The 26,688-nt window shown below is 35.7% G+C and overlaps 1 protein-coding gene across 3 annotated transcripts in view; it reads right to left on the minus strand.

The window, feature by feature from the left end:
- Positions 1-644: 644 nt before the first annotated feature.
- Ap3b1 (adaptor related protein complex 3 subunit beta 1) overlaps positions 645-26,688 on the minus strand; it is a 259,442-nt gene continuing 233,398 nt past the window's right edge. Inside the window, exons 25-28 of one of the 3 annotated variants that reach the window (XR_010050584.1) lie at positions 17,076-17,173; positions 15,642-15,678; positions 11,820-11,958; positions 645-1,366 (exon numbers count right to left, since the gene is read on the minus strand). Coding sequence is in view for 2 of the 3 variants with exons in the window: in XM_063258392.1 (XP_063114462.1) it covers positions 1,213-1,366; positions 11,820-11,958; positions 17,076-17,173 (391 nt within the window). In the remaining variant the exon portion in view is untranslated. The remainder of the gene's footprint in view (positions 1,367-11,819; positions 11,959-15,641; positions 15,679-17,075; positions 17,174-26,688) is intronic. The other 2 variants (XM_063258392.1, XM_063258393.1) reach the window with 2 other exon arrangements.

Raw genomic sequence — 26,688 nt, forward strand, 5'->3', positions numbered from 1 at the left:
GGGAGACCAAGTCTCAAGCCGAACTACACTAACCCACACCAGCCATTATTTACATGGCTCTAAACAAAGGAGACTGACTACCCCACAGTCCATACTTTCTATCAGAAAAGTAAATATATTTCAACTGGTATTAAAAAGGCATAAAGGTGATAGAAAATTTTCTACAGAAAAAATTTTCTATAGAATGATCTTAGTAAAAATAGTTAATTTGCCAAAGTTAGCAAATAAAATAAGCATGCTAGGGAAAGAGGTTAATATGTTGATCATATAAGTACTTTTCAATTCTCTAAAAGCAAACATGTACTAGTTATCTTTTATCAAAGCTGAGCACCAAAATTTAAAGAGTTTATTTAGCAGGTGTAACAGGCCTCATACTCACACTCTACTAACAGACTAAAAGTGCATAGACAGTTCATAACACAAAGGTTTTCACTGTTGTTATTAAATACACTAGGCCCTCTCCAGGAAAACTACTCTGTAACACAAATAGAAAATTCACGTGGTATAAAAGTGGTTTTGCTTTGACTAAATCCCATTATTTATCTGGATAATTTAATGTACTCACTGTATTTTAGAATAAAGAAAGCTCAGCATATGAATTTCAGGATGATAAATAGTTTCTCATTAAAAATGCAAAGATAAAATCTATTCATAAACTGGTTTATTTATCTTATTATGTTGGGATAATTCCACAATGATAGTTGTCAAGAACCAATCACAAATACCAGGAAATTCAAAGAACAAACTTTTGCACAGTCCATGTTTTTGCATTTAATTCTACGAAGTATATCATTTGTATACACCAAGCTGAAAGGCCATTTAAACTATTTCTTTGCCAATTCTGGCTTACTGCTGAAAGGAAGATGATTCCCAATGTACTTTAAATATCTGATTTATGTCTATCATTGCTGAAAAAAAAGAAGATGAGGAGGTCAAAAGAAATAGAAGGATGGAGAAAATGCCACATGGATTCAAGAGTTGAAATAACTGACAGTAAAATATATGTTCTTTGGTTAGCAAAGCAAAAAAGGGGAAAGCGTTGCATACATGATGGATACACACCAGCATTCTAAAGCAGGAGACAAGAACGTCAAGAGTGTGTTCTTCCCCCACTGCCAGATGGAAGGGCTATTATTATAAATGAAAGGCAGCAGTAGTGGATGCCAGGCACTTTTGTTGTGTGCCAGATTCTGAAGTCCAGATGTAAGCAGGTTACCCCTGGGACAGGACAGGCTTCAGCTCCCGCAGCAGAATAGAACCAATCACGGTTTTCTCAGTGTTTATGATAAGCTGGGCTGTGGAGCCTTCCTTCAGTTCCACTGTGACTAGCATCAGTGACCCACTGTGCACAGTTTTAGCTGCAAACCTGGCAGGAAAAAAAGAGACCTTTTATCATGAGAGGGGAGAAAAGAGAGACAACATAAATTCAAATAGGTTTAAAATAACTTTTTTTTCCTCAGATGAAATAATTTATTGCAAGTTCCCTACTGCCAAAAACTCAAGGCCAAGCATTCTTCTGAAAAATCAATAAACTGTCCAGTCCATGTTTATCTCAAGCAGGTAATTTTAGTGCATTTTAAACCAGACTAGGAAAGGAAGTCTATGTTATTTACTAGCTGGAATGACAAATACAGATGGATAATTCTCCAGTATGATGTTGTTGGGAAGCATTCATTTGATATTTAACATTTTACCATCCATGGGACCATTTAAAGACATTTTTATTTTTAAAGCATGCTAAGAAAAGAGCTTGAAATTTTAATTTCTCATTTCTGAAAATGATTATGCAAGAAGTTAGATAATTTTATGTACATTATAAAATTCTTACTAAGCTCAATGAATTCACTCATGAAAAAATATTCAAATTCAATCTCCACTGTTAACGATGACATGAAACCAAACCACGTGACAGTCGAGTCACCTCATACCTCCCTCCATCTTGCTCCCTCTTTTTAATGTTTAGAACATTAGATCTTCCCTTCTGTCTCAAAATATAAGAGGAAGCTTGAGGTCTAATGCTCTCTTTACTAAATTCCGAAACATGAAGAACCTACTAATTACATGGAATTAAAAGCAAAACTGGCCTTTTAAGCCCTGCAGTTTTGGCTAAAAAGCCGTTGGAGGCACAATCAGCTTCTGTCAGTTTGCTAATTCATTCTGCCTGCACAGCAGAGCCCAGACACACTGGGGACAAGGCTGGGACCTCCCTGCCTCCGATTTGCACACGGAGTGCGCGGTCTGCAGTTCGGGGGAGGGAGTCTGATTGCAAGGATGACTGGAGAAAAACAAAGTTGCTGCCCATGAGCTTTGGAAAACACTAGCAAGTGCAGAGCAGGTCTGTGACCTGCTGTGACCCCACTTTGCAGGGCCAATCCCCTTTCCCCTTTCTGGGTGACACGTGTCTGAATCTGAGCCATCTGCCTCAATTTGTGGAACATCTTCAGCCACAATGGTACCCAGTTAGCCCTGACAACAGCTCACAATACATAAAAATAAAACGGCCGCGCTACTAGTGCGCTGCAGACGATTCAAGAGCAAACCAACTGGTCAGTGTCTCATGCCTGACAATTAGCATGGGTCCTGCACAGAGCCATGCTGTCTCTAGAGATGTGTTTAATTACCATCAACATAAAAAAGGGAGTTTATCAGAGACACTCAGAAAAACTTCACTCCTAACTTAATTAAAATATTAGCCAGTTAAGCAGGAAGCAGATTCTCTTAAATGAAAGTAATTTCGTTTTTGGGGTTTTTAAAAAAATGACATCAAGATCTTAAATTCATTTTTTGGAATCTAACAAAGCATTTTTTGGCCTAAATAGAATCATTAAAGTCAGTTTTCCAACAATAATTAGAATGCATCAAAAGCAAAACAACAAACAAACCACTAATCTTACTAAATGGAAAATATTAACAACACAAAGTTATTTTAAAATGTTTGCTAATGTGTTCCTGTAAAGTGCATTAGAAGCCTTCCTACTCATTTGTTCATGTACTTTCTTCAAACAAGCTTAAAACTCACAAGGACTCTGACAGAATAGTTTTCCTACTGAGAGAAGCAATTGTAAGTAACCAGTTTAGGGACATAAAAAGCATCAATATTTTTAAAGATAGTTTAATAAAGCTCTCATCATACACATATCTATCTGCTTTTGAACATACACGCAAAACATCAGAAACTAAACTTGGCACCTCAGTATCATCTTTGAGAGAACACAAAGATTTCCAGTCCCAAACGAACTTCTCTCTTCTATCACTACTTGCAGGTTTATACATTTCTTTTGTCTAAAATTTTAAGGTTCTTATACTACCTAGAAGAATGCTGCTTCTACATTTGGTTCAATTATATCATGAAAGGAAGAAAGATAGTATACTATATTCCAATTCATTTATGCAACTGTTCCCACAGCTTTGGTCATCGTATCTGTAACTCATTCAACAAATATTTCAGCAGAAATCCGTTTCTGACAGGGTATAATTATGTATACAACAGTCTTATTAGTTCTTTTATTTACTTAACACTTGTGCCTTGGAACCATACGGAAGGACATTATGGTTGAAAAAGAACACAAAAGCACTATTGCTTGAATTTCAGGGTTGTTTAGCCCCAAGGCACATTTTTTCCTTTTATTAAAAACTTGGAGTCACTGTTACAATCATACAAACTGGGCAAAGACAAATGTCAATCTTAGTGTCAGAATAATAAACACTCCCACGTGTTTTTGAAATCCTATTACCACACGGTTCTCAGTGCTAAGGAACAGGGGCCTGACAGGGGAGAGGCAGCTGCTTACCCTGGAGAGGAAAGATGCTAAGCAAATCTTTCTAGCCACCAACTCTTTTAGTGGAAGCTGTCTTAGCATGAGGGCTCGGTTCTAGTGGGCACGCGTGGTAGAAACACTGTTAGAGCAGGAGGCAGATCAGACACCCTGACATTCTTGTTTCACAGTTCAAAATAAATGGATTTAATTGGAGCACAGCATGATTACCATGGGTTTGTTTTGGACCTTGGAAAGCAAAAGTCACTCTCATGAAGTTATTAATCACTGAGTTTCTGAACAGCCTGTGTTCTAAAATACACGTTATTGAAAATTATGTAGAGAATTAATAATAGGTTGTTTTTGAATGTAAGAAACACTGATTATACACTAACCTTCATGGGTGACACAGATCCTCCATGACTGGCCTTGAACTAAAACCACCCGATGCCATTAATTTTTCTGAAGGCACGATAAGTTCTTCATTACTGATAATAGCAACCACCATTTATTAACTGCTTGCTATGTGTGTGGTGCTGAGTTCTGATAGCCCACGCACACTTCATCTGGCTGTGGGCAGGTAGGTCCCAGTGTGGGATAAGGCAAGAAGGTCCAGAGAAGTTGAGGTATTTGCTCAGGGACATACAACCAGCAAAGGGCAGTGCAGCATTCTAAATGCAGGTATTTTGATTGCAGGTCACATATATGTTCTTCATATGTAGAAAAATATCCTGATACTTCCTATCAGGATATTTAGAAACAAAGAAAAGTAAAGGCTTTTCTTATTTATTTAATATGTATTTAATCTAGTATGTTCAGAAAATCTTTCCCTTCAAAAACTGTGTACTTCTATGACGAATGTGTATCTCAAATGCACCAATAAAATCTAAGAAAAAACCCACAAAAGTTACAGAAAAATAATATATCAAAGAACAAAATAAACATTGTCCTATAATTCAATAAAGTATTGAGGATTTCCTATTATTTATAGCTTTTAAGTCTTTTACCAGATATGGACAATCTGTGATCTACAGGGCAGACACATTCTGTGTTAAAATAAAAACTTAAAAGAACAAAAAACGATGTGTTTGGCTTGTAGTATTCTGTGATTTAAAGCATCTTGATTTGATTCTTTGTCATATTTTTAATTCCTGCCTTTAAAGAGTCATATAATTTTAAATATCCTCTACCCCTCAGTCCCTCCAAAAGCACCAGCAATGTAAGATGTACAACCTTTTTGAATGGAGCTATAACACAGAGAGAGATGATTTGGAGACCAATCAACCTCAAAAACTAGTAACACCACAAATGAGAACAAATAAGTGAGATGACAGTTAAAGATGTATTGCCTCTGTACGATGGGTTCCACATTATTAAAAGGATACCATCAGGATATTTTTCATAATTTTCACTTCGCTCTACCACTAACCATTCACTGTTTATAATCACTAGCTGAAAAGGTAAAACTGTTTGGATGTATCTGTATTTCATCTTACTAATGGTTGTTTTGTCTCTTATCTCTAGCAAATGACAATTTTTGTTTAATTCTTAAGATTTAAGAAAAAAACAAAATCAGTTGTAATAGCTATAGAAAAATATTTCACTCTTCTTAAAAAGTTACTCTGCTCTAACTATTGTCAGAATTATGGTCGAATAACAATACATTTGAACATGTTACCTATAATAGCTTTCAGATTTGTGAGAAATTGGCTACAGACCATAAATGCTCTTTGTCAGAAGGAAAAGAAGTACTACATTTCCATTGTTCCAATAATTAAAATGTTAACAGCAAAACATGAACTTAAAAATTTGTATCTGAGAAGCTACATACAATCCGTGAGTATTAATAAACATACAATTTTTGACACAGAATCAGATTTGCTACACTTAATGCAACAGCTTGAAGACATGCTTTTTCTTCTCTTCGATAGTCTTCTTGGCTTCTGATTTTTCTATTCTGAGTTCAATTTTCTTGTGCTTTCTGTTCTGCTGGTTACCAGAAGCTGTGACAATGGCCTACTCAGGCTAAAACTTTTTTTTCCTACTCTGTACACGAAGCCTTCAATTACTGCCTGCTGAAGCAGACAGAATCCTATTAGTAAGAAAGACGATCACAAGATGCAGTGCCCTGCCCTAGCTGTATAAAAATAATTAGTCCAAAGTTGACAAATGTGTAATGAAGTCACACGATCATTATATGTTAGAAATACTGGTTTGAATAAGCTCCCTAAACATCAATACCAAAGCAGGATGATTTGCAGCATTATTTTCCAAAAGATTTAAAATTATAAATCCTTATTACCTTGAGTTAATACAGTGGAACATTCTAAACAGAAAGAGAATGTTAAGTTGCAAAATACTCTTTTTTTTGGTTATAAAATTGCATTTTAAAATTAAACCCATTAATAGAAAAAATTTAAAAGTGATTATAGAATTTAAATAATTTTTAAAATGCCCGATAATGCTGTAGTGCTTTCCTCTAACATTTAGATGAGAACTGTTAACACAAAAATAAACTACTGTCATAATTCAGGACTCATTAATATCTATTCTAATCTTTACAGATGGTATAAAAAATTACTTCCTACCCGAGCAGGTCAGCAATGCCTTTCCCCTTCACTCAGAAAGCTAAACAATGTAAGTGCGCCTGCTTATAGCACTTGGTCACAGAGCGCTGCAGGGCTCCCAGAGCATTTCCAGGCTGGCTGTTCACTGGCTGTAAGGTGAGCTGAGGGTTAATAAGAGGAAGCCCAAATAGTAAAACAAATAAATTCTGACTCTACTCTCTTTGATTCCTTACAAAATTGTTAACCCAGAAGAATACCTTTCTGTCACTTTTACACAAAAAGTTATACATTTCTATTAGTAAAACCGCTGCAGGATAGGACGTGACTTCACAAATGGTGAAATTAAATAAAACTTCATACAGAATGTTAAAGTAAAAACCAGCTCTGCAGTTTGGTTACTTCCAAAATACCCAAATATGTCTTCAGCGTGAAAATGAATGAGGTCTACATTTGTTGTTCAGTGAAATGTTGCTTGAAGCAAGATCAAAAGCAGTGCTGCCCTCTAGTGAACACTCGCTGGCCAGAGCAAGACTCTGGATACACTAGGGCTCTGGTTGGAGACCTGAGTTTGTCATACCATAGAAAGTACTTATATCTTTGTATCAGCAACTCTTTATATAAAATTTTATTTTAGGACAAACAAAGTATGTTGATAGCAGTCTGAAGGCCTATAAAGTAGTGCATCAAGACATAAAATGCTGTCTGACAAGAAAATTTGTTTTGCATGATTCTCCGAAATTTAGTATCTAGCTATTGGAAGAAAGGAAACTGACTACTGTACTAAAGAAACACAATATCCCGCGGGTTAATGACCCTAAAAGCAGAAGACAAGGAAATAGCCCAGATATCACCAAGACTGACTTGTGCAACTTTTGACTATTACCCTTCCACTAGCAAAACACTAGGCAAAGGTCCCAGAAGATTCTGAGAGGAGTTATGGACTACACAATTTTTAAGACAGAGAATACAATATATAACACCTCTCCTATAGGAACCTTTAAACTGTTACATAACAGCAATTAATTGATGCTTTTTTTTTTTTTTTTTTTTTTGGTACCAGGGATTGAACTCATGACTTCATGCTTGCCAGGTAGGCGCTTGTGCCACTGAGCTAAATCCCCAGGCCCTGGGGATTGATGCATTTAAGGCTAAGAAAAAACAAGTTGTTCTTTACCTATACTTTAATTAAATAACAAGATTTTAATTTAGCTAAAGTAAACTATATTAGCAAATATTTGTAAGTAAAAAGTTGGCTGCCAGACTGCCATGGATACGCTCTTCAATTCACACCATCAGACTTTCCTTACTTAAGTGACAACAGTGAAACATTTATTCTGCTAAGACTGTCATTATCCACAAGCTGCCCATGTTCCCAATTTGCAAACTTAGAAAGTATAAGGGTAAATAAAAGCCCAACCATTAAGTAAGATATATTCAGAAAAAGGAATATAAGAACTAATGAAAGCAGCTGTAGGATTTTATTAAGAACCAAATAGAATCAAGGCAGAGACAAGGTTTCTCCTTCCTCTCAAATACTGCAGTTTCTTCATTTGTACAGGGTCAATTTTCTGCTCATGAAAGGGAAAGATGAGTATAAAATTGGACAAATTTTTTCCCTAATAATGTTGTATACAATGTTAGATTTCTCTGTATGAGTTAAAATGTGAAGTGGCTGAGACTGCTTAAAGACAAACTTTTACCTGCGGTGTAAGACTGTTTTACAGACCTTACAGTAAACATACTTCTCTAATACACCATCTTGCTAGCACAGATAGTATGAAAAAAATAAAGTCAAATATCTCAGGGCTGGGAGTACAGTTCTGCAGCAGAGCATGTGTTAACCATGCATAAAGTTCAGGGCTTAAGCCTCAGCACCCTCAAAAAAACAGACAAAAAATATCTCATCTATTAGTAACACTTCATGACTAGCTGGTATAAAAAGGAAATGTACAAAACGTGGGAAAACCTGTTATAAAGTGTATTGTGTGGCTATCGTTAACTCCTGATACTCAGGGTAGCCTCAAACTGTGGGCTTAGGAAGATGTTGAGTTTTAAGGGTGGGTCCCAGGAATCTGAGTTTTACAAAACCCTTCGTATGGTTCTTTGTAGGGAAAAACCTTAGAGATTTTACAACTATAGATTTTTAGTTTTTTATTTTTTGGTCACTATACTATTCTTGAGCACTGTTACCAGAGGACAAGCAATGTAATAAAAGCCAGCCTGAACTGTGTAGAGAAACCCTATCCCAAAAAACAAAACAAACCAAAAAAATTGAGACAACTTAAACAGAACTTAACCCAGACAAAAATAATTTCATCACATTAAAAGCTTTAATCTCTTAAAATAGTAATCATTGAGATACTTTCCATATTTGGTTTTTTTTTTAAAAAAATCTCAAATCAATCAAATAAATATCAGAGTGTCTTAGTTCCTATTCTTAACTTGAAAAAGCAACTGTCACAGGAGAATAAGGGGGTTATTTTAAAATTTCAAAGGAACTTCAATTTTATCATAAACAAATAATATAGAGGCTTAGATACAGAATCTCATTGATTCCACAGGTATTGTAATACTGAACAATACATTTAAAAAACACTAGTACAATTCAACAGTGGTAAAATGTTAATTTGCTATTAAAATGTAATCAGAAACTGCTATTTAATTTTAAATAAAATTAAGAAGAGCATTGAGACAGATTTTATTAAGAGTCAGTTATTTGTTCTAACTGCTACAAGCAAAGAAAAGCCAAAAACTTGTGAAAGTGTCACATATACAGAATAATTATGTCAATTCTGTCTGAAAAATATAAACAATGAGGTATTTATTATCTGAAAGCTTTCTAAAATTCAGAACATTACTATAGTCATACCTTACCTATAACAATAAATATGGAATATTTTCAATTAAGTATGGTAGGCTCTGAGAAACAAATGGAAACAGTACAGCCTGCCCCTAAGCAGTCAGGTGTTTTTTTTCACCTCTGACTACAGAGTAACAGGCTCCACCCCCAGATCCCAATGCCAAACACCAGGCCACTGATGACAAGGTTAGCAGAGAAAGGCCTGTGACATTATACATGTGCAAACGGTTTTTAGTTGTGTGTTCCATTTACATTAGCACTGATAATTGAGTACTGACAGTAATTTAATTTCAGTCACCTGATCAGGCATTAACAAAGTTCTTGACCACCAAGTCAGGTTACAGGCAAACAATGCTTGAAGGAGAGTTACCTAATGTGCTAAGTGTCCTTCATACTGTACCTTCCAACAGAAAGACAGCGGTTCATGTTTGAGTGTTGAGAAGGTAATTTGATCTTTTTTTTTTCCTAAGAATCAAAAATCTAGAAGACTTTCATTGTTTTTTAAAAAGTTTTTAAAAACCCCACATACAAAACAAAACAAAACAATGCCAGGTGTGGTGTGGATACCTGTTGGTGGTAGACATTGTAATGCCAGTACTTAGGAGGCTTGCTGAGAGTTCAAGGTCAGCCTGGCTCACACAGTATGTTCAAAGCCAGCCTGAACTACACAGAAAACCTTGTCTCAAAAAACCAAATCAAAACAAACAAACCAATCCCTCCAGAAAAAACACCAAAAAACCCCAAAACAAAACAAAACAAAACAAAAAACCCTAAAAACAACAACCCAAAACCTAAACCAGAATACATATAGAATTACCCTTTTCTTTGTCTTTGGTGGTGGCATTAAAACAAGACTGGAACTCAGGTGTGATGGTGCATGCCTATAATCCCAGCACTTGGGAGGCTGAAGCAGAAGAATCATAGCAAGTTCAAGACCAGCCTGGGCTACAAAGTGAGTGCAAGGCCAACCTGAACTGCGTAGTGAGATTCTGTCTCAAAAAGACAAAACAAAATAAAATAAAAATAAAAACAAAAACAGCCAAGCCTGGAGTATTGTTGATCACTATGTGTTAGTAAAATTTAATACTAAATAAGGCAAATGTTAGAGTTGGTATTTTAGTAATTTGAGTACTTTCAAGGGCCCACAAACCACACAAGACAGTAAAAAGAAGTACTTAAAGCACACAGAATGTAAGCTTAGAAAACTCAGAACAAAAAAATATTTTTACTAAAAAGGCTTTTGTTCACTTTTCTTCTGAACATAAACTGATCACTAAGTTCAAGGTCAACTGTCAACACCAGTATGATGACTTTGCCTCCATTTTCTATTTTGTCACCATCCCATGTGACAGGGCTTGTCATAAATTAGAAGCAATGGATTTGAATATCTTAGGGGCTTTCCTCTGTCTCTCTCTGTGTCTCTCTGTCTCTGTCTCTCTCTCTCTCACACACACACACTCGCTCCCCAAAGCACAAGTAAGTTTTGATTACACACGTCACTTTTATTCTGTCATGAATGAGGAAGATCTGAATAATGTCAAGTCAGTCTTCTTTTTTTAAAGACAGGGTCTCATCACAGTCCAGGCTGGCTCCAAACTCCTGGCAATTCTCCAGCCTCAGCCTTCTGAGTGCTGGGATTACCGGAGTGTGCCACCATGCCTGGCCAGATCAGCTCTTCAAAAGTCAAGCCCAGTGTTCTTCCACAAATTCAACAGAATTTCATTTCAATCATTTTTGTACCTTGCCACCCATTCCAAACTGACATGGAATTTAAAGCCTGTAAGGAGAAATTGTAACTTGTCCAAAATTATCAAGTCCAACACGAGCAGAGAGAAGTCTAAACCCAAAGCATAGACAGCACTTCTATTCTCTTGCTAACTGAAAACAACAACAAAACCCAATAAAGGCTGTTACCAATCTGAGGGCCTTACCTTTGATCCTATATTTATCGCCTATAGTTGATAATCATGTAAGATACCCAAAATATAGTGTATTCTTTTAATGTACATGTATGCATGTATTTTCTCGAGCTCAAATACTATGCACCAGCTGTGTGTGTAGGTATCATTGTTTTATCTCCACCATCATTTAAAGCTACTGGCATTCTTAAGAATACAAGGAAAACAACATATTAATCACACTTGCTGCTGCCTTTCAGGACAGATACCCTGAAGCTCATGCTTTGGACAAAGCCCCACACCTGCAAACAGGGGCCACACCCAGCCAGTGTTACTAACAGGAAGCAGCCTGGAAGTCTGCTCTGTAAAAGTACTTACAGGTAGCATCAAGACCTCTTGTGTTCAGGTAAAAGCATCAACTCCATTTCTTTCTAAGATAGCTTCTCATGGAAATGCACTGAATCTCTCAATGCGGGTAAACTCTCGAGTGTCTCAAAATGAATATAAGTTACCAGGCTATTTGGAACGTGGATGTGTTCTGTGTATCTTTCCAAGCCATGCCATGTGATAAGGATGCCATGCCATGCATAAGGCGGGGCCTGAATCCCAACACATCAACAAAATATATCATCAGAAAAACTAGGATAGTGTGTGTAGGCTTAGTCATGATTATTTCCACAGAAAACATCAAATGATGTCTTTAGACAGACATCACCAGTCTGCGTGTGTGTGACCTCACCTGTGTATCTTATCTTGGCTGGAAGGCACTGCACCCACGTTGGCTACATTCACAACTTTGCGGAGGATCACTGAGGGAGTGAAGTTCTGGGGTGCGGTGATGACTGTGGCTGAAGTTTCATTCATACCTGTCAGCATGCCTACAAGAGCAAAAGAAGGCCCCCTTTCAATGATTTCTTTGTGGAACTAATTTACGTTCATAGCCAAAACTTAAACCTTTTCTGAACAAGAGATGTACTGCTTTATAATGAAATTTTTAAGGTAATTATAAAATTAAAATAATGTCACTGTTTCACAGATTTCTTAAAAATCCTCAACAGGTAGAAAAATGTGCAAAAATACAGTAAAAATCATTGTTCACAAATCTAATAGTAACTACTGTAGGTTAAAGAAATCACAGGTATATTTCAATTTCATACACAATTTAGGCTATGTAAATGCCTATGTTTTTATTTTTTAAAAGAATATAAATATTTAATTCTTAGTTGTTCAAAGATCAGCCAAAAAAGTCAAAATATTCTGGAATGACCAGTAGCATGGCCTGATGGACAGCTTCTACACGGAAGATCAAAGATCCTCACAGTAGCTAGAGGTCTCTAATCAGTCTTGGGCCTCTAGAAAACACAGCACACCAACCTGTACTTAACAATGACAACGTTTACCTAGGAAATAGAATTACGGTCCCAACAGAAACACAAACCAAAATCTCCAAAGTAAAAAGTCTGAAAAAGGGAAAAAATGTGAAATGAAAAATCTTAAATCCCAGAGATATTTCAAATAATAGTTTAAAAAGAAACCAAGTTATGCATAATTATGAATAAAGGCCATAACATTAACCCAAAACATACCACTGATTTCACAATCTCGTGTGAAAATTCAGTAAACAAATTCAGCAATGCACTAAATCCTTGGGAAAAAAAATACTGCAATTTGGTACTTGGTTAAAATAAAATACACCAAATGTCATTTACTTGATGGACATCAAAGGTATCTATTAAAAATAATCTCTGAATACATTTAATATGTGTACAGTAGTTTACAAAACTTATGAAAGTGGCAAAATTTGATTTCCTCTTTCCAGAAGACCCTGCAGCTTTAATTCTATACATTTATTTAAATATAACCTGAAATTTTAAAAAAGCCTCCCTGATTAACAGCATGAAGACACCAAAAATCTACTACTATAAAAAGACTTATACCATCAGATAGAAAAAACAGAACTATCTACCTTTAAACAAGGAGCACATTTTACTAACCACTTTCAAATTCCAGGAACACTATGTTCTTTCTGTCTTACGCCGTTTAACTTCAGTATTAGGCAAAAGCTTTAAAAACTATACAAGCAGTCAAACACTGCTTTTAAGTAAAGCATAGGGCTGACATAACACTGTTGAGAGATGTGTGTACTCATTTAGGATTTAAACCTTCTCCATTAAGCTCTATTGAAGAGCAACTGCTGAATAAATGAATGCAACTATGTTTATGTTAAAAGCCTGTTTCCCGCAGCATGTAATTAAAGGAAATGTTGTACAAAGCCAGTACTTTTGTCAAGCTCTTGTAAATGGAAAGATGGATAGCACTCAGAGAAGTGAATGCATTGCTTCATATTTAACCTTAACACTCTTGTCATTAATGGTTTGTCTAACTTGTTTTATAAAAGACAAGGTACTGCTCCACTGAAGTAAAATTAAAAAAAATCAACTAAACCATGCTTTTCAGAACAGAAGATTCATTATCGTCGGCTAATGTATTGGCATAAAGCAAAGTAACATCCTATCAAGTAAGGCACACATTCAATCTGCCTCTCCACCCCCCTTTATTTTTAACTCATGCTGTTTTATTGTTATAGGCAATTTGTACCACTCAGCATGACAGTGTAAACTGAATCAAGATTAATTTACATGCAAAAGAACACTTAGGAGAGCAGCACGGTAAGCAAATGTATTGTCTCGATTGCTGAGGTGGAAAAAGAACCTGGAAAGAAAAAAAAGGTGCTCTAATTAAGGGGCATCAAATATGATCGCTGTGGTAGTTAAGGGCCAGAAAACAGTAAATGTCTGACCATTTAAAGAATTAGCATCTTGCTAGCTAGGAACCCATAAGATGGATGCATAAATCACAATAAAACTTAGTAAATATTTTTGGTTTCTTAAAGCACAGGTTTTGTTAAATGAAAATCTATCAGGTCAAATTAACAAGGAAAAAATATGCCAAGCCATCAGTAGATGTTTATCCTATGAAAACAGACTTTCACTATATGGAGACTGCTCCATAATAAGGACAAAATCACTGGGAAAATATTTTTAAATGGGCAGAATTTGTGGCTTCATTAGAACATATCTGAATTTTGGTGTAGGACAGCACTTGATTTAGGTTTAATCAGCTATAATTAACTTCTAAAAGGCAAACCAACTAGTATAAGGAAATCAAACTTATACTTTATTAAATTTTAGATTTGCAATTTAAATAAGTGGTTTAGAATAAACAAATTAAAACTGTCCAAAGAAACCAATCAAAAATTTTTAGGTTAGAAAAGACAGACCCCATATTGTTTATAGTATTCAAAGGTTCCCACAGATAGCTCCATTAGCTTTACAATACTCACAACTCACAGCAATGAGTAGTAACGCATGCTTCAACTGAAGGCTCATAGTATGAGAACTATAAATAATTTCAATATATAGGCGGTAGCCCTATCTTCCACTTAGTATTCTATCACTCTTTCATTAACAAGAACATGACCAGTGAGAAAAAGTGCTGGATTGGGTTGTGAATTAGAAACAAAAGCTTTTAATTTAAAAAAAAAAAAAAATTAACCTAATGTGGCATTCTGTTAGAATTATTTTTAATATTTTACATGTTTCAGTTATACATACCTTTAGAATAAAAATAGAACCATAACCTTCATGTTTATTTACAACTATTTTAGTTAAATCCTAATATATTTAATGAACTTCTTGAGTCTTAAGATACAGACACCATAAAACGAGATATTAATTATGTAATTTCACTTTAAAGTAGGAAAGTTGGCTGAAGTTAGCATGCAATAATACACACTTAAAAATTTACTCACATTTTGCCTTCGAGAACTTCACAGTGATAAAATGTAAGAAAACTAGCTTTTATTTTGACTTAGCGTTTTCTGTTAGTCATTTCTAGGTAATTTTTGTGAAATTTGGTACACTCTCTCCTCAGACTAGTATAACAAACACACACATGTGTAAAGTTGGGAATTGAGAGCTCTATTATCAAACCTGCTGAAATGTATAACTAAAAAGAAGCTATTGAAAGGACTCTTTAAACCTGTAGTAAATTTGCCAGCGTCAAGTTCCACATCAAAGAATGAATTTAGGAAGACAGAAAGAATGATACAGAAATGCCAAGAGACTTGCAAGGATTTACAAATACTTCATATAAACAAATTTTCAAATAGCTTTATTCAGAGTAGCCTTTCTGCTCTATTAAACATAGCAAACAGCTGCCAGATTTATTCAGACAAATAATCAACAACCATAGAAGTAAAATGGCAGAAGAAAAAGGAATTTTGGCAACAAGTCCACAGAGGACGGGAGCTATTCTCCAAGAGCACCTCTCTCATGCACTTACGGTTCTGTATGGCTGGGCAGCAAAAAATCCCTCAGTCACAGCAGACAACAAAAAATCTGATCAAAATATCAAGTATTTTAAACAAAAGCTAAGGGAGAGAAAGGGCATACGACAATCTGCTGCTTTAGAAATACTTCAGCTGCACTTTGCAAGAATGGGATCTCCCCGCCAAAGTAAACGTGCCACAGCCTCTCCCACGCTGCTGAGTGCCACTCACCTTGGTTTGCTGAGCAGGTGGAAAGCAGAGGGGCAGGCTTAGCCAGCAAAGGGTAACAATAGCAAACAGAAGAATCAGTTCATCATTGGGAAAACAAAATCACAAGTTTAACTTTCTATAGCAATTATTAACTTTCGAGAAAACAACTGTAAAGTTGGGTTTAGTCATTCCTTTTTTTATTACTTAAAAGCAAGGCCAGAAGAAACAATTACTATAAATGTATAGTCTTAGTCTGGGTCTTCTTTGAGGGATTCTTCTACAACAGGTCTTTCTGACAGTGTGGCTCACCCAGGCATGGAGGAACCAAACCTTCAGCGTACAATACCCAAGCACCAGAAAGGCTGCCCCTCCTCGGGAGCAGGGGTCTGTGTGTGCCTAGTGGGTTCTGAGAGCTTAAAGAATCTGACTCAAGGACCCCAAAATGGAAAGATCTTTGTTTGCTAATGGCTTCCACATTCAGACTCACGTAAAATTTTCAAAATTGCTGACTTTAGGACTTAATATTCCCTCACTTTATAAATGTTACTTTTTTTTTTTTTTTTTTTTAAAGAGTAGACTACTGAGAGATAGAAAGCTTCTTTCTGGGTGAGAGACAGAAAGTATAAATGTTATCCTTAATTAAACATTTAAAATCAGTGTTACTTTTTTATATTCATATAAAAAAAAAGCCCTTCACTTTTACTAAAAGGCATGCTTAACTCTGGGCCAAGTACCAGATATTAATACTTGCATTCTGTTGAAAATATTTTCTTTTTAACACAGATTTTAAAATGTTTCAGCTCTGATATATTCAAACGGCATTTCTTTAACACACAATTAAGTCAAAAGAGATCCTTTTAAATATTATTATTAGGACTTTAGTCTGAGGGATAAGGCACTGTACTGTGTAAAAAGAAAAAATACATTGGCAGGACATGAAAAACAGTTCCATAACAATAAAACATATTGAAATGTGGGCTGAGGATGTAGCTCAGCAGCACAGCACCTGCCAGGCAAATGCAAGATACTAGGTTCAATTCCCAGTACCAAACAAAACAAACCAAACCAAAACAAAAACCTCAAAACTGAAATGTAAGCTCTGCAGTGCTAGAAAATTAGAGTCTCCAATTTCTGGCATTTTCATGAATACAAACACACTAGCAAATATCTGATCAGGTTGAAAGACCGCAACTCAGAATAGAAAAGCCGATTAAGAATAAATTTACCACTTTAAAGGTATATTACTCAATTTTCAAGCATGTCATGAATGTAAACAAACAAATAGTTGTAAGGTTATTTTACAAGTTCAAAGTGTTAATAAAAATGGGAAGGTTATATGCTAACATCTGTTTGTTATTGGCTATATACTACAAAAAGTAATTTTAGAGACCGTCCAGAGCATGAGTATATATATTTTTGTTAAATACATTTCTAGTAACTATGGAAATTTCTCACCTTGCTCTTTCTTAAAATCTTTCTCTGACATGGCCACAGGTAAAAGCAGTTCTCCAATAGGTGGCTGAATATTAACACTGAAGCAATCGTCCTTGGTGCTAAAGAAAAAACAATCAAAGATGACTAAATGCCATAAAATACTCAATACTACAGTTACACAGATGCAATTAAAGGATATACCAGCATTTAAAATGTCTTAAGTCTCACTGCAGAGAAGTACATCTCTTATTTCAGAATAAAAAATATTATATATATGTATATATATATATATATAATATTTTTTTTTTTTTAACAAAACTGCACACTTAAAGCAATACTCTTAGCCTGACACAGAACTTTTAAAGACAGCAGCAAGGATAACAACTCCAACCAGTACAATACTTCATGCAACTTATAGAGACTATTTTACTTTTACTTTGTATACAATTAAAAGATGAAGTGCTTTAGTCTTAAATGGTTAAGATCTCACTTTTAAAAAATAATTGGGTTCATTTTTAAAAAGCAAAACTGGAGTGAACATACTGTACTTAGATATGTATGCTCATCAGCCAACAGGCTTTTTTATTTTCCAGTATACTTTTTCAGTGATATCACCGATAAACATATAAATTTATTATTTCTAACAATAGGATATGAACTTTAGGATAGCCAACCTTTTTTTCTAGTGTCAGAAAACAACACTAATTGCACTTATTTCACTTAAATATTACAGCTATCAATAAAAAATCTAAATGCAACTGTTTTCCATTTGTTTTAAAGTTATCTGAAGTGAGGCTGGGGAGGGAGAGACAAGTGTTTATTGTTTAGAGTACAAGAAGTCTTGGAGTCACAGGGAAAGCTCAGTGAGAGGCACCCCCACGCCCTTGAGGGTGTGCTGGCTCTCCTCAGGGCTGTCAGAGGGCTGCTGCAGCTCCAGGTACACTTTCACATTTACATGACGCATTCACATGAAGTGGAAAGCATGGCAATAAAGTGGTAGGCACATCTGTCCCTCTCCTAAGCAAAGCAGCAGCTCTTCTCAAAGTCCCGAAAAGGGTCTTCCTCTTTCACTGCTGGTGGGAAGGGACCGGAGAGGAAGGATTACCAATAAAATACTCCACATGTTAGAGTAAAGAACACAGAGTTTCAGGGAGAGACAGGAACAAACCAAATGAAGAAAGAACATAAAACTCAGTTTCATTTTATGGTATTAGGTAAGGTATTGTTGTATGAGCTGCCTTTCATTCTTTTCACATGTGGAATGTCCAAGATAAACCAGTAAATCCAACTTTTTTATTAACTCAATAAGCATTTACTGAATGCAAATTTGATTCTACGTACTGTTTTGATATCTGGGACTTTAAGACAAGCGAGTCTGGTTTTTGAAATTCACAAATCTAGCAAGAGAGGAAGATATTTCATTTATAATTGAGTAGTTAGTGCTACACTAGAGCTTTGTGGAAAGTGGTACAGTCCATGGAAGAGGAATTGACTTGCTCTGCTGGAGTGGGGTCACACTGTTTCCAGGACAGACAGGGCTACCTCAGGCCTGTGAGAGGCTGGTGTGCTGACCTAGGCACCCGGGAAACAATGTCGTGGGTGGAAGGCCTTACATCTCAGCTTTCCCAACAAAGTTGCAACTGGGGACAGCTGTCCTGAAATCCCATTTAGTCAGCATCTCCTTCCACTCTCTGAAATGAACTGATTTGTATGGTAATAGATATGGCTACTTTGCTCTCGTAACTCTATTACATAACCAAGACAAGAAAGGCTCTAGGCATTGGAAACTGAGTGATCCTGAACAGGTCAGAAGCTGTGGTGGCAGTGTGTACAGAGGAGGAAGCAAAGCCAGGACCATCAGTAAGTCCAACTCAGGGAGCATGCAGTTAAAATGTGAGAGTAGCAGGTATGTGACTCGACATGAGGGAGAGATGGGCTACTGAGATAGCTGTGTTATGTTTTTTTCCCCTTTAATATAAAGTCCTTATCTTTGTCAACACTCTGAAGGGCCCCACACACATCGCCAACGTTAAGGGTGCAGGCAGGGAGTGTGGGGCCTTCTCAGGCCCCTGCAAAAGTCCAGATGAGTAAGCAGTAGGCTTAAGTCTGGTGTGGAAAGTGACCTTGAATGCTCTCCCAAGCAACAAGCAGTGTGCTAGGGAATAAAACATGAATCCTCATGTTGAAAAAGACCAAGTGCCAGAATGAAGCACATTTCTCAGCATCTCCTCTGCCTAAGAGTGACCAAATGACTCTGTTATATTTGAGGAAGCATAAACAGAAGTCTACCAGGAATTTCTGAGGGAAGCTCTGCTTTTCTGACATAGAGTGATTCAGTCTTTCCTTTTGTGGGGCTGGAGGGCTAGAACATGGGCAGAAGCCTGGAAGTGGAACAGTCATCATGTGACCATAAGGAAGACCAGCATGTGCTAAAGAAATAAAGCTATGGAAGACTTTCTACCCTAAAGACATCATGAAGCTACACTGCCAGCTCTGCACTGCCAACCCCCTATATTCTTTGTTCTAGAATAATACAGCACTATTTGGTTAAGTCCCTACAACTGGGATTTCTGTATATCTGACTTAAGTAGTATATAATATGTTATGTTAATCAGCCTCACTTTCTAAGCAAAATTTGGTTCTTAATGAACTAAGACAGAATATTTCCTCATTTATTTATTTGTTTATTGAGACAGGGTCTTGCTATGTTGCCCAGGCTGGCCTCAAACTAATGGCAATCCTACTGCCTCAGCCTCCCAACTGCTGGGATAACAGGTTGTTTATTTTGGGGAAACTTTATTTTCCTTTATGTGAATATTCTAGGACATCTCTGATTTTCTATGAACCTTTTTTTTCCTATCATTTTGCCTTCTTCTTAGTTTGTTTCTCTTTCCTTAAACCTTTTCCTTTTTCTTTACTTTTCCTTTGGTTAAACATGGGAGAAAAAGCTATCTCTCTATTTCTACACATATGTATCTCAACATGGATATAGGATGATGAAAAGAATCAGTTACAGGAAATTTATTAGAATTAAGTTACCAGACCAGGAAAAGTACTGTTCTCAGGGCAGTTACATGGATCAGACAGCAGAGGAGTTGATATTAGATAAGACCCCACTTGCTTTCCATTTAACTGTAGTGTACATACTTGTACATATAATCCTATCTCAGATTCCTAGGATTCAGACTGGTAAATTTCTAGATTAAAGAAATGGACAACGAGATGAACTTCTAAGAATCAAATTTCCTCGCCTATGCATTCAAACAGTGATACTCATCTGTGGGCTGGTTCTAACTAGTAAATGAAGTAAAATGCCTAGGAAAATGTGCAGTAGGTACTCAACATCAACATGCCACCTATGTACATACTAGGGGGATTATTATTTAAGCATTTCTCCATGTATTATCATTTCATTTTTTCCTATTCAAGCAAAAGTTAATATCTTTCAATAGATCTTTCTCTGTATAAGCACAACTATTTCTCTGAAATTACTAAACTGAAAGACTATTTGGCATTTGGATAGATGCTGCTAATGCAAAATAGCATACAAGAGTTACATGTTTTTCGTTAACTTCCTACAATTTAAATAGTTTGAAATTTCTTCAATCTGATAGCTGAAATGCCTTGGTACTTTATTTTCCTAAACATTAGTGATGCTAAAAATCTTTTGTTTATTGGCCATTGGTATTATTTTCTTGTAAATCCTCTATTTTTATTAGCCTTTTTTTTCACTTGTCTTTTGGATGCCTCATATATTGTGGTTATTTAACTTTGGTCTGTTAGAAATGCTGCAGTATGTCACTATCATGCTTGTGGTATCTACTTTTTTTTTGGTAGACAAGTTATAAGTTTTATTTATTTATTTATATATTTTTTTGGTGCTTGGGATGGAACTCAGAGCCCTTTGCACACCAATGCTACTACTGCACTATATCCCTTGATATGTTTTTCACAAAACTTGTCAATCATTTTTTTTAAAGAGGATGAAACGCAATAAAACCAATCAAAACTAATCACTGTAAGAGATATAGTGCTTCATAATATTATGAAATCAACAGTTAAGGATCAATCATAATGCCTTTTGATGTCTTCAAGATAGCTGCAGATTGGGGCTGGAGATTTAGCTCAGCGGCATAAGCGCCTGCCTTGCAAGCAGGCAGTCCTGAGTTCGATCCCTGGTACCGATAAAAAGGAAAAAAAAAAAAAAAAAAAAAAAAAAGACCAAAAAAAAAAAAAGATAGCTGCAGATAACTCTGGACATACTAAAAATCAAACAGAACATAATAGAAACAGTAAATACAAAACAATGAATACAATAAAGGATTTCAAAACAAGCCAACAACAAATCCAAACTAGCTAACATAATATATCTTACTATCTTTGAAATAGCTGCTCCTGCCATCAGATTTAACATAATCAAAGAAAACAAAAGAGAATAAAGTCCAACCCAACAAAACAATAGAAATGATACAGGACTTCAAAACAAGACCATAGGGAATCAACAACAGCTGCAACCCTCAGAAGGAGATCCCCCTCCTAGATGTCACACTGTGTACCTCTATCCTGTCAACCTATGATCAGAGCACGAGCAATGTCAGTGAAATACCAAAGCACCACAGGCATCCAATTGCATTGCACCTTGATAGCTATCATCACAGGCTGTGTTTCTCTGCATTAGCAGAGATCTTTATGTATTTTTATGATCTTACAATGTGGAGGAGACTGGTACTTCTTATATTATTGCAAGCCTGTGCACTGAGGGGCTGGGAGCTGGCTTTTCCCAGTCTGGCTGTGGCCCGCACACGGTAGCCCAGACTGGGCTTGTTTGCTGGTATGACTTTGTTCTCTCTGCTCCCAGTCCGCAAATAGCTGTCAGTCATTTTTCTTTGCATCTTTCTGGATACTATCTCATGTGTAAGATTTATGCTCCCCCAAAATAAGAAAATATTTCTCTATTCTACATTTAAACTCTTTATAGGTTTTGACCTTATTTTTATGCTGGAAATCAAACCTAAGGCTTGAGTCTGCCAGGACAGCTCTCTAAAGTTGAGCTACAACTTCTGCCTTGACTATAAATTTTTAATGGTTAAATTATAAATCAATCTGAAACTTATTTTGGAGTAATCTGTGGGAAGAAGCTACTTTTTCTCAGATAACAGGCTTTACACCATCATACTCCAGTCCATTCTTTTCCCACTAATTTGAAATGTCACCTTTGTGACATACAAAATTTCTAAATTCTCTATTTTGTTTCATTGGTTCCTGTGCCAGTCAACATCAATTATACTGATTTTATTTATTTATTTTTGAGTGCTGAAGATAGAACATAGTTTCAAGCATGCTAGTTCTACCCCAAGGAGAAACTTTTTTCATTAAAAACGAAGTTTGTTTTGAGACGTGGAGACATGGCGGAGTGATTTAGTATTTGCTTAGCATGTGTGAGGCCTTGGGTTCAGTCTCTAGTACTACAAAAAATAAAAATAAAAAATGTTTAAAAATTTCCTTTTATTGGACATTTTATTTTCCAATTGGATTTTAGAAATATGCAAAGTTCCTTAAAAAGGAATGGCCCCTGCCAGCGACTTTATCTTCTATTTACCTTGCTTTTCTTCTTTCTAGTTTACTTAAACCAATCAAGTTTTAATTGCTCATTTTCTTCCTTCTTTTAGTTGTTTGGAAGTTTACCACATATATTATGATGATGTTCATGATTATATTTAATGTTTTAAATCATAATTTGACTTCTTTTTGCCATCAATCAATCCTCTTGCCAAAAGTGAAGGAAATTTTAGTATACCATTATTTTTCTATTTTTTTTTTTTTTTTTTTTTTTTTTGTCTTTTTCCTTTTTATCGGTACCGGGGATCGAACTCACGACTGCCTGCTTGCAAGGCAGGCGTTTATGCCGCTAAGCTAAATCCCCAGCCCCTATACCATTATTTTTCCTCAGATATGTTCACAGTGGGATTTTGGTTCTGGTTTAGTACTAAAGCTTATTTTTCATATTATATGTCAACAATTATTTTTACACAATATAAGATTCTATAGCTAGAATGCTTTCAGTCACTGCTTTTTTCCTTATTGTACATCTTTCTCAAGCAGTCCTTTCACAAAGGGTTTGCAGGTGATAAGATGACAGAATTTTTGTTTGTCCGGAGAAGTCTACCCAGTAAGACTGGAAATTTCCAAGGTAATGTCCTTTGTCTTGTGGCCACCAGAAATGATGAGAAGATTGATCAGAAATTGTATCCCACCCTCACTGCTTGTTCTCTGCTAAGATGGTTTTTTTCCTGCTCTGGGAACCATCAGGGTACTTTTCTTCTTTTCAAAAATGCCAGCAGGCAAGGGGTGGCAGCTCCAGGGGGAGAGCCGCCCAGCGTTTCTTGAGATCTGCGCCATGTTAGAACTTAGGGTGCTGTGAAACCAAGCAACCAGCACACCTCCCTGGAAGGCAGCCATGAGCTTACTGGCATGGGGGCTGAGTGTGAAGCATCTCCATTCCCCCCCACCGCTGCCCTTAGCAAATGGGAGCCAGAGATCTGAGCATCTCTTGGGAGGTTGACCATATGCAATATAGCAAATAGGGAGGATTTCCTTCTACCAACTCTTTGAAGGCAAATATTGTTATCAGTGTTTTGCTTTTTTCTGATTAATGGTATTGCTCTATTCAATATTCTGTTAAGTTCTAAAATGTTCTTTATTTGGTTTGATTTGGCTATACCTGATTGAAAAGACAACTATTGTAAAGATAACGATATATACTATGGTACCTATTACTGTTATCCTGGTAACTAGTTGTGACATTCTGTACCAATTACACTGTACTGTCTCAACTGGCTATGCTCTGTCTTGTTCTGTTGTATTTCACTACCTTTAAAATAAAAAATAAATAAATAAACAAAAATGCCAGCAGGATGTGGTCTTTTTAGTCTTTCATATTCATTTTGCTTGGCCTTCGATGGGATTTTTTGATATGAAGTATTATGCCTTTTTTTTAACTTGGGAAAATCCTCTTCTATAATTTTATTTTAATCATTTCATTTCTTTCCTTCCAGATCTATTAGTTGAATTGATCCTTAACTTTTTCTTCCCTATTTTCCTTCTCCTTGTCTTTTCATTTTCAAATTCAGCTCATTCACTTGACCCTCTCTCTTCCAGCAGACCAAATTAGTATGCAGCTATATCTACTCTACTATGTAAGTTACTGGATTTTTCTGACATCATTCCAACATTATATTTTTAAAACTCCAAAGAGTTAAAATTTTTTTTCTAGTTACTACTTTGTACAGCAAAAGGTATGTTTTTCCTTTATGAATGTAGTATACTCTGGAATCAGGTATTGCTTTTAATGTTTAGAGGAACCTTTTGCCTTTTTAAAATTATGTGCTCCTTTTATGTATGAGTAATAATAATATAGGTAGAGTTATTGTGAACTTAAGCAAATTGACACATGGATTGCAGGTATTTAGTACAGTGCTTAAGGTGCTACAAGTACACAATAACATCAGTGACAGTTTCTACTGTGGCACCTAATCTCCTTGTGCAGAGGGTCTCCATACTCCACTAAAGTCCTTTCCAGGCAAGTTGTTCTTTTTCTTTACAGTGCTATTCTGAGGCCCACAATGAATGGGTACATTCCCTGAAGCTAGAGGTGAGGCAGGGGGCTAGAGAGTAGAAGTAGTTCTTTAATTCTCTCAGCACTCTCTCAAAACCTCTAATTTTTCTTTTCACTCACTCTATACTTGATATTGTTAGATTTGTTCTTAACATAATAGGACTTTTCTTCTATGAAGGTATGCCCTGCAATTTTTATTTTTTCTGTTAATGTTTATCTGCTCCCATTTGCTTTCTGTCAATATTTCAAATTCTGGTGGCTAATCACACTCTTTTTTGTTATTATTATTATTTTTTTTTTATTGCTTATTCGCTTTTAAAGAATCCATTTCTGCCTAGTGTATTTTTGGACAAAAGAAAGCGTAATTCCAAGAGTTCAGTCCTCTCACCTTAGACAAGTTGTATTATTTTTCATACTATTTAAAGCATTCACACCTGCTAATCACAAGATAGGGATCTGCTTACACACACACACACACACACACACATATAAAGTATGTGTTTTCAATCTCAAAAACTTAATCAGGCACTAAATCTAGTGAGCATTTAAAGTGCAAAATTAAAAGGAGACATTAATGCTTATCAGGTACCCATAAACTACATAACCACAGATAGCAGTTCTTCTCTCCCTGAAAAACCATAATCATTTAGAGTAAAGTACAATCACTTTATACTCATTTCTTTCTTCTAGTAAGCAAAAGAGTGCCTGAAAGCTTCTGGTTCATGTTCTAAGGATTTATGAAGGGTTGTTATCAAATATGCTCTGATAACCAATCATTTTATATATTGATTTCTATAATGTATTTTGAAGAAAAAATTCAGTATCAGCTATTCTTGCATTTTTCTTTTTATTGAACTATCCAGACTAATATAGCACATCACTAAGCAAAAAGTGCTACTTACTATGCAAAAGGCACAGTCAGTGATTGGCACCTAAGACCAATTGATCTCCCCATTACTACCACCTCCCTCCCCCTATCAGCACTACTATGAAGCTATTGATTTAAACACTGTCGATCGGTTTCCATTTTCTGATTTTGGGCAGGCCAATTAAGAAAGTGAGTAATTGTGATTACATTGCTTCAGGATCAATTACATTTGATGCAAGAGAAAGTGCTCTTTTTGGAACACACACAAAATTATTTTTAATCTAGCATGCTTTTTCGCATAGTAAAACCAAAAATAAGTAGTTTATACTTTTGTAGTGAAAAGTATTAGTATGTTTACAATCTGCTAAGGCTATTATGTTTTTTGCTAAGATTTTTAATGTGAATTAAATTTATCATCTTCCTATAGTTAAGAGAAAAATAATTGTTCGCATCCACTTCCCTATCTAAGATGAAAATCAAACATTACCTGCATTTTTATCCCTTAAGAGACCTTGTCAATTATAGAAGACAAAATGCAAATCCTATTCAACAGATCACAAATCTTTGTAATAAAAATAATGAAAAATAATAACTCATCTGATTATACAGAAATCAAAAAGCTCCTTATATAAATTGTTAAGATAAAAAAATTTTTAGTTTTTAATTTTTATCTAACTCGGTATACAAGCTTTGTCATTGGGCTCACACTGTCCAAATCATTAAAATGAATATACCTCTGGTGCTAAAGACAAACTGTTTAAGAGTGATATTGCTCATAGTGTGGTATTCATACTACTGATTTGTGTTGTTTGTCTAATAGAAAAATAACAAACAATTCCTAGGATGTGCAGGTGAAAGCAATCAGTTTCTATCTATCACTGATAACAGCAGACCTCCCAAAGCATAAAGGTGATGATCTGCATAAAATCAATGTGCTATGTTACACTGCTTGGATCCATTGCTGTGGGTTTTCAGCAATAAAAGGTATAAGATTAAGTCTCAGTTACAGCAAACTGGAAAGATATGTGAAAATGAAGGTCTCTCTAAATATAACCCATAAATTTATTTTAACATGTCTCTCTCTTAAGCTTGGAAATTTTTAATTGTATCAGATTCTGTCCTGAGCTTGTTAAAATTCAGATAGACAAAAA

This window comes from Cavia porcellus, unplaced genomic scaffold (assembly GCF_034190915.1).
Source record: "Cavia porcellus strain 051 isolate PalLab524CR breed Dunkin Hartley unplaced genomic scaffold, mCavPor4.1 scaffold_11, whole genome shotgun sequence".
NCBI classification, from domain to species: Eukaryota; Metazoa; Chordata; class Mammalia; order Rodentia; family Caviidae; genus Cavia; species Cavia porcellus.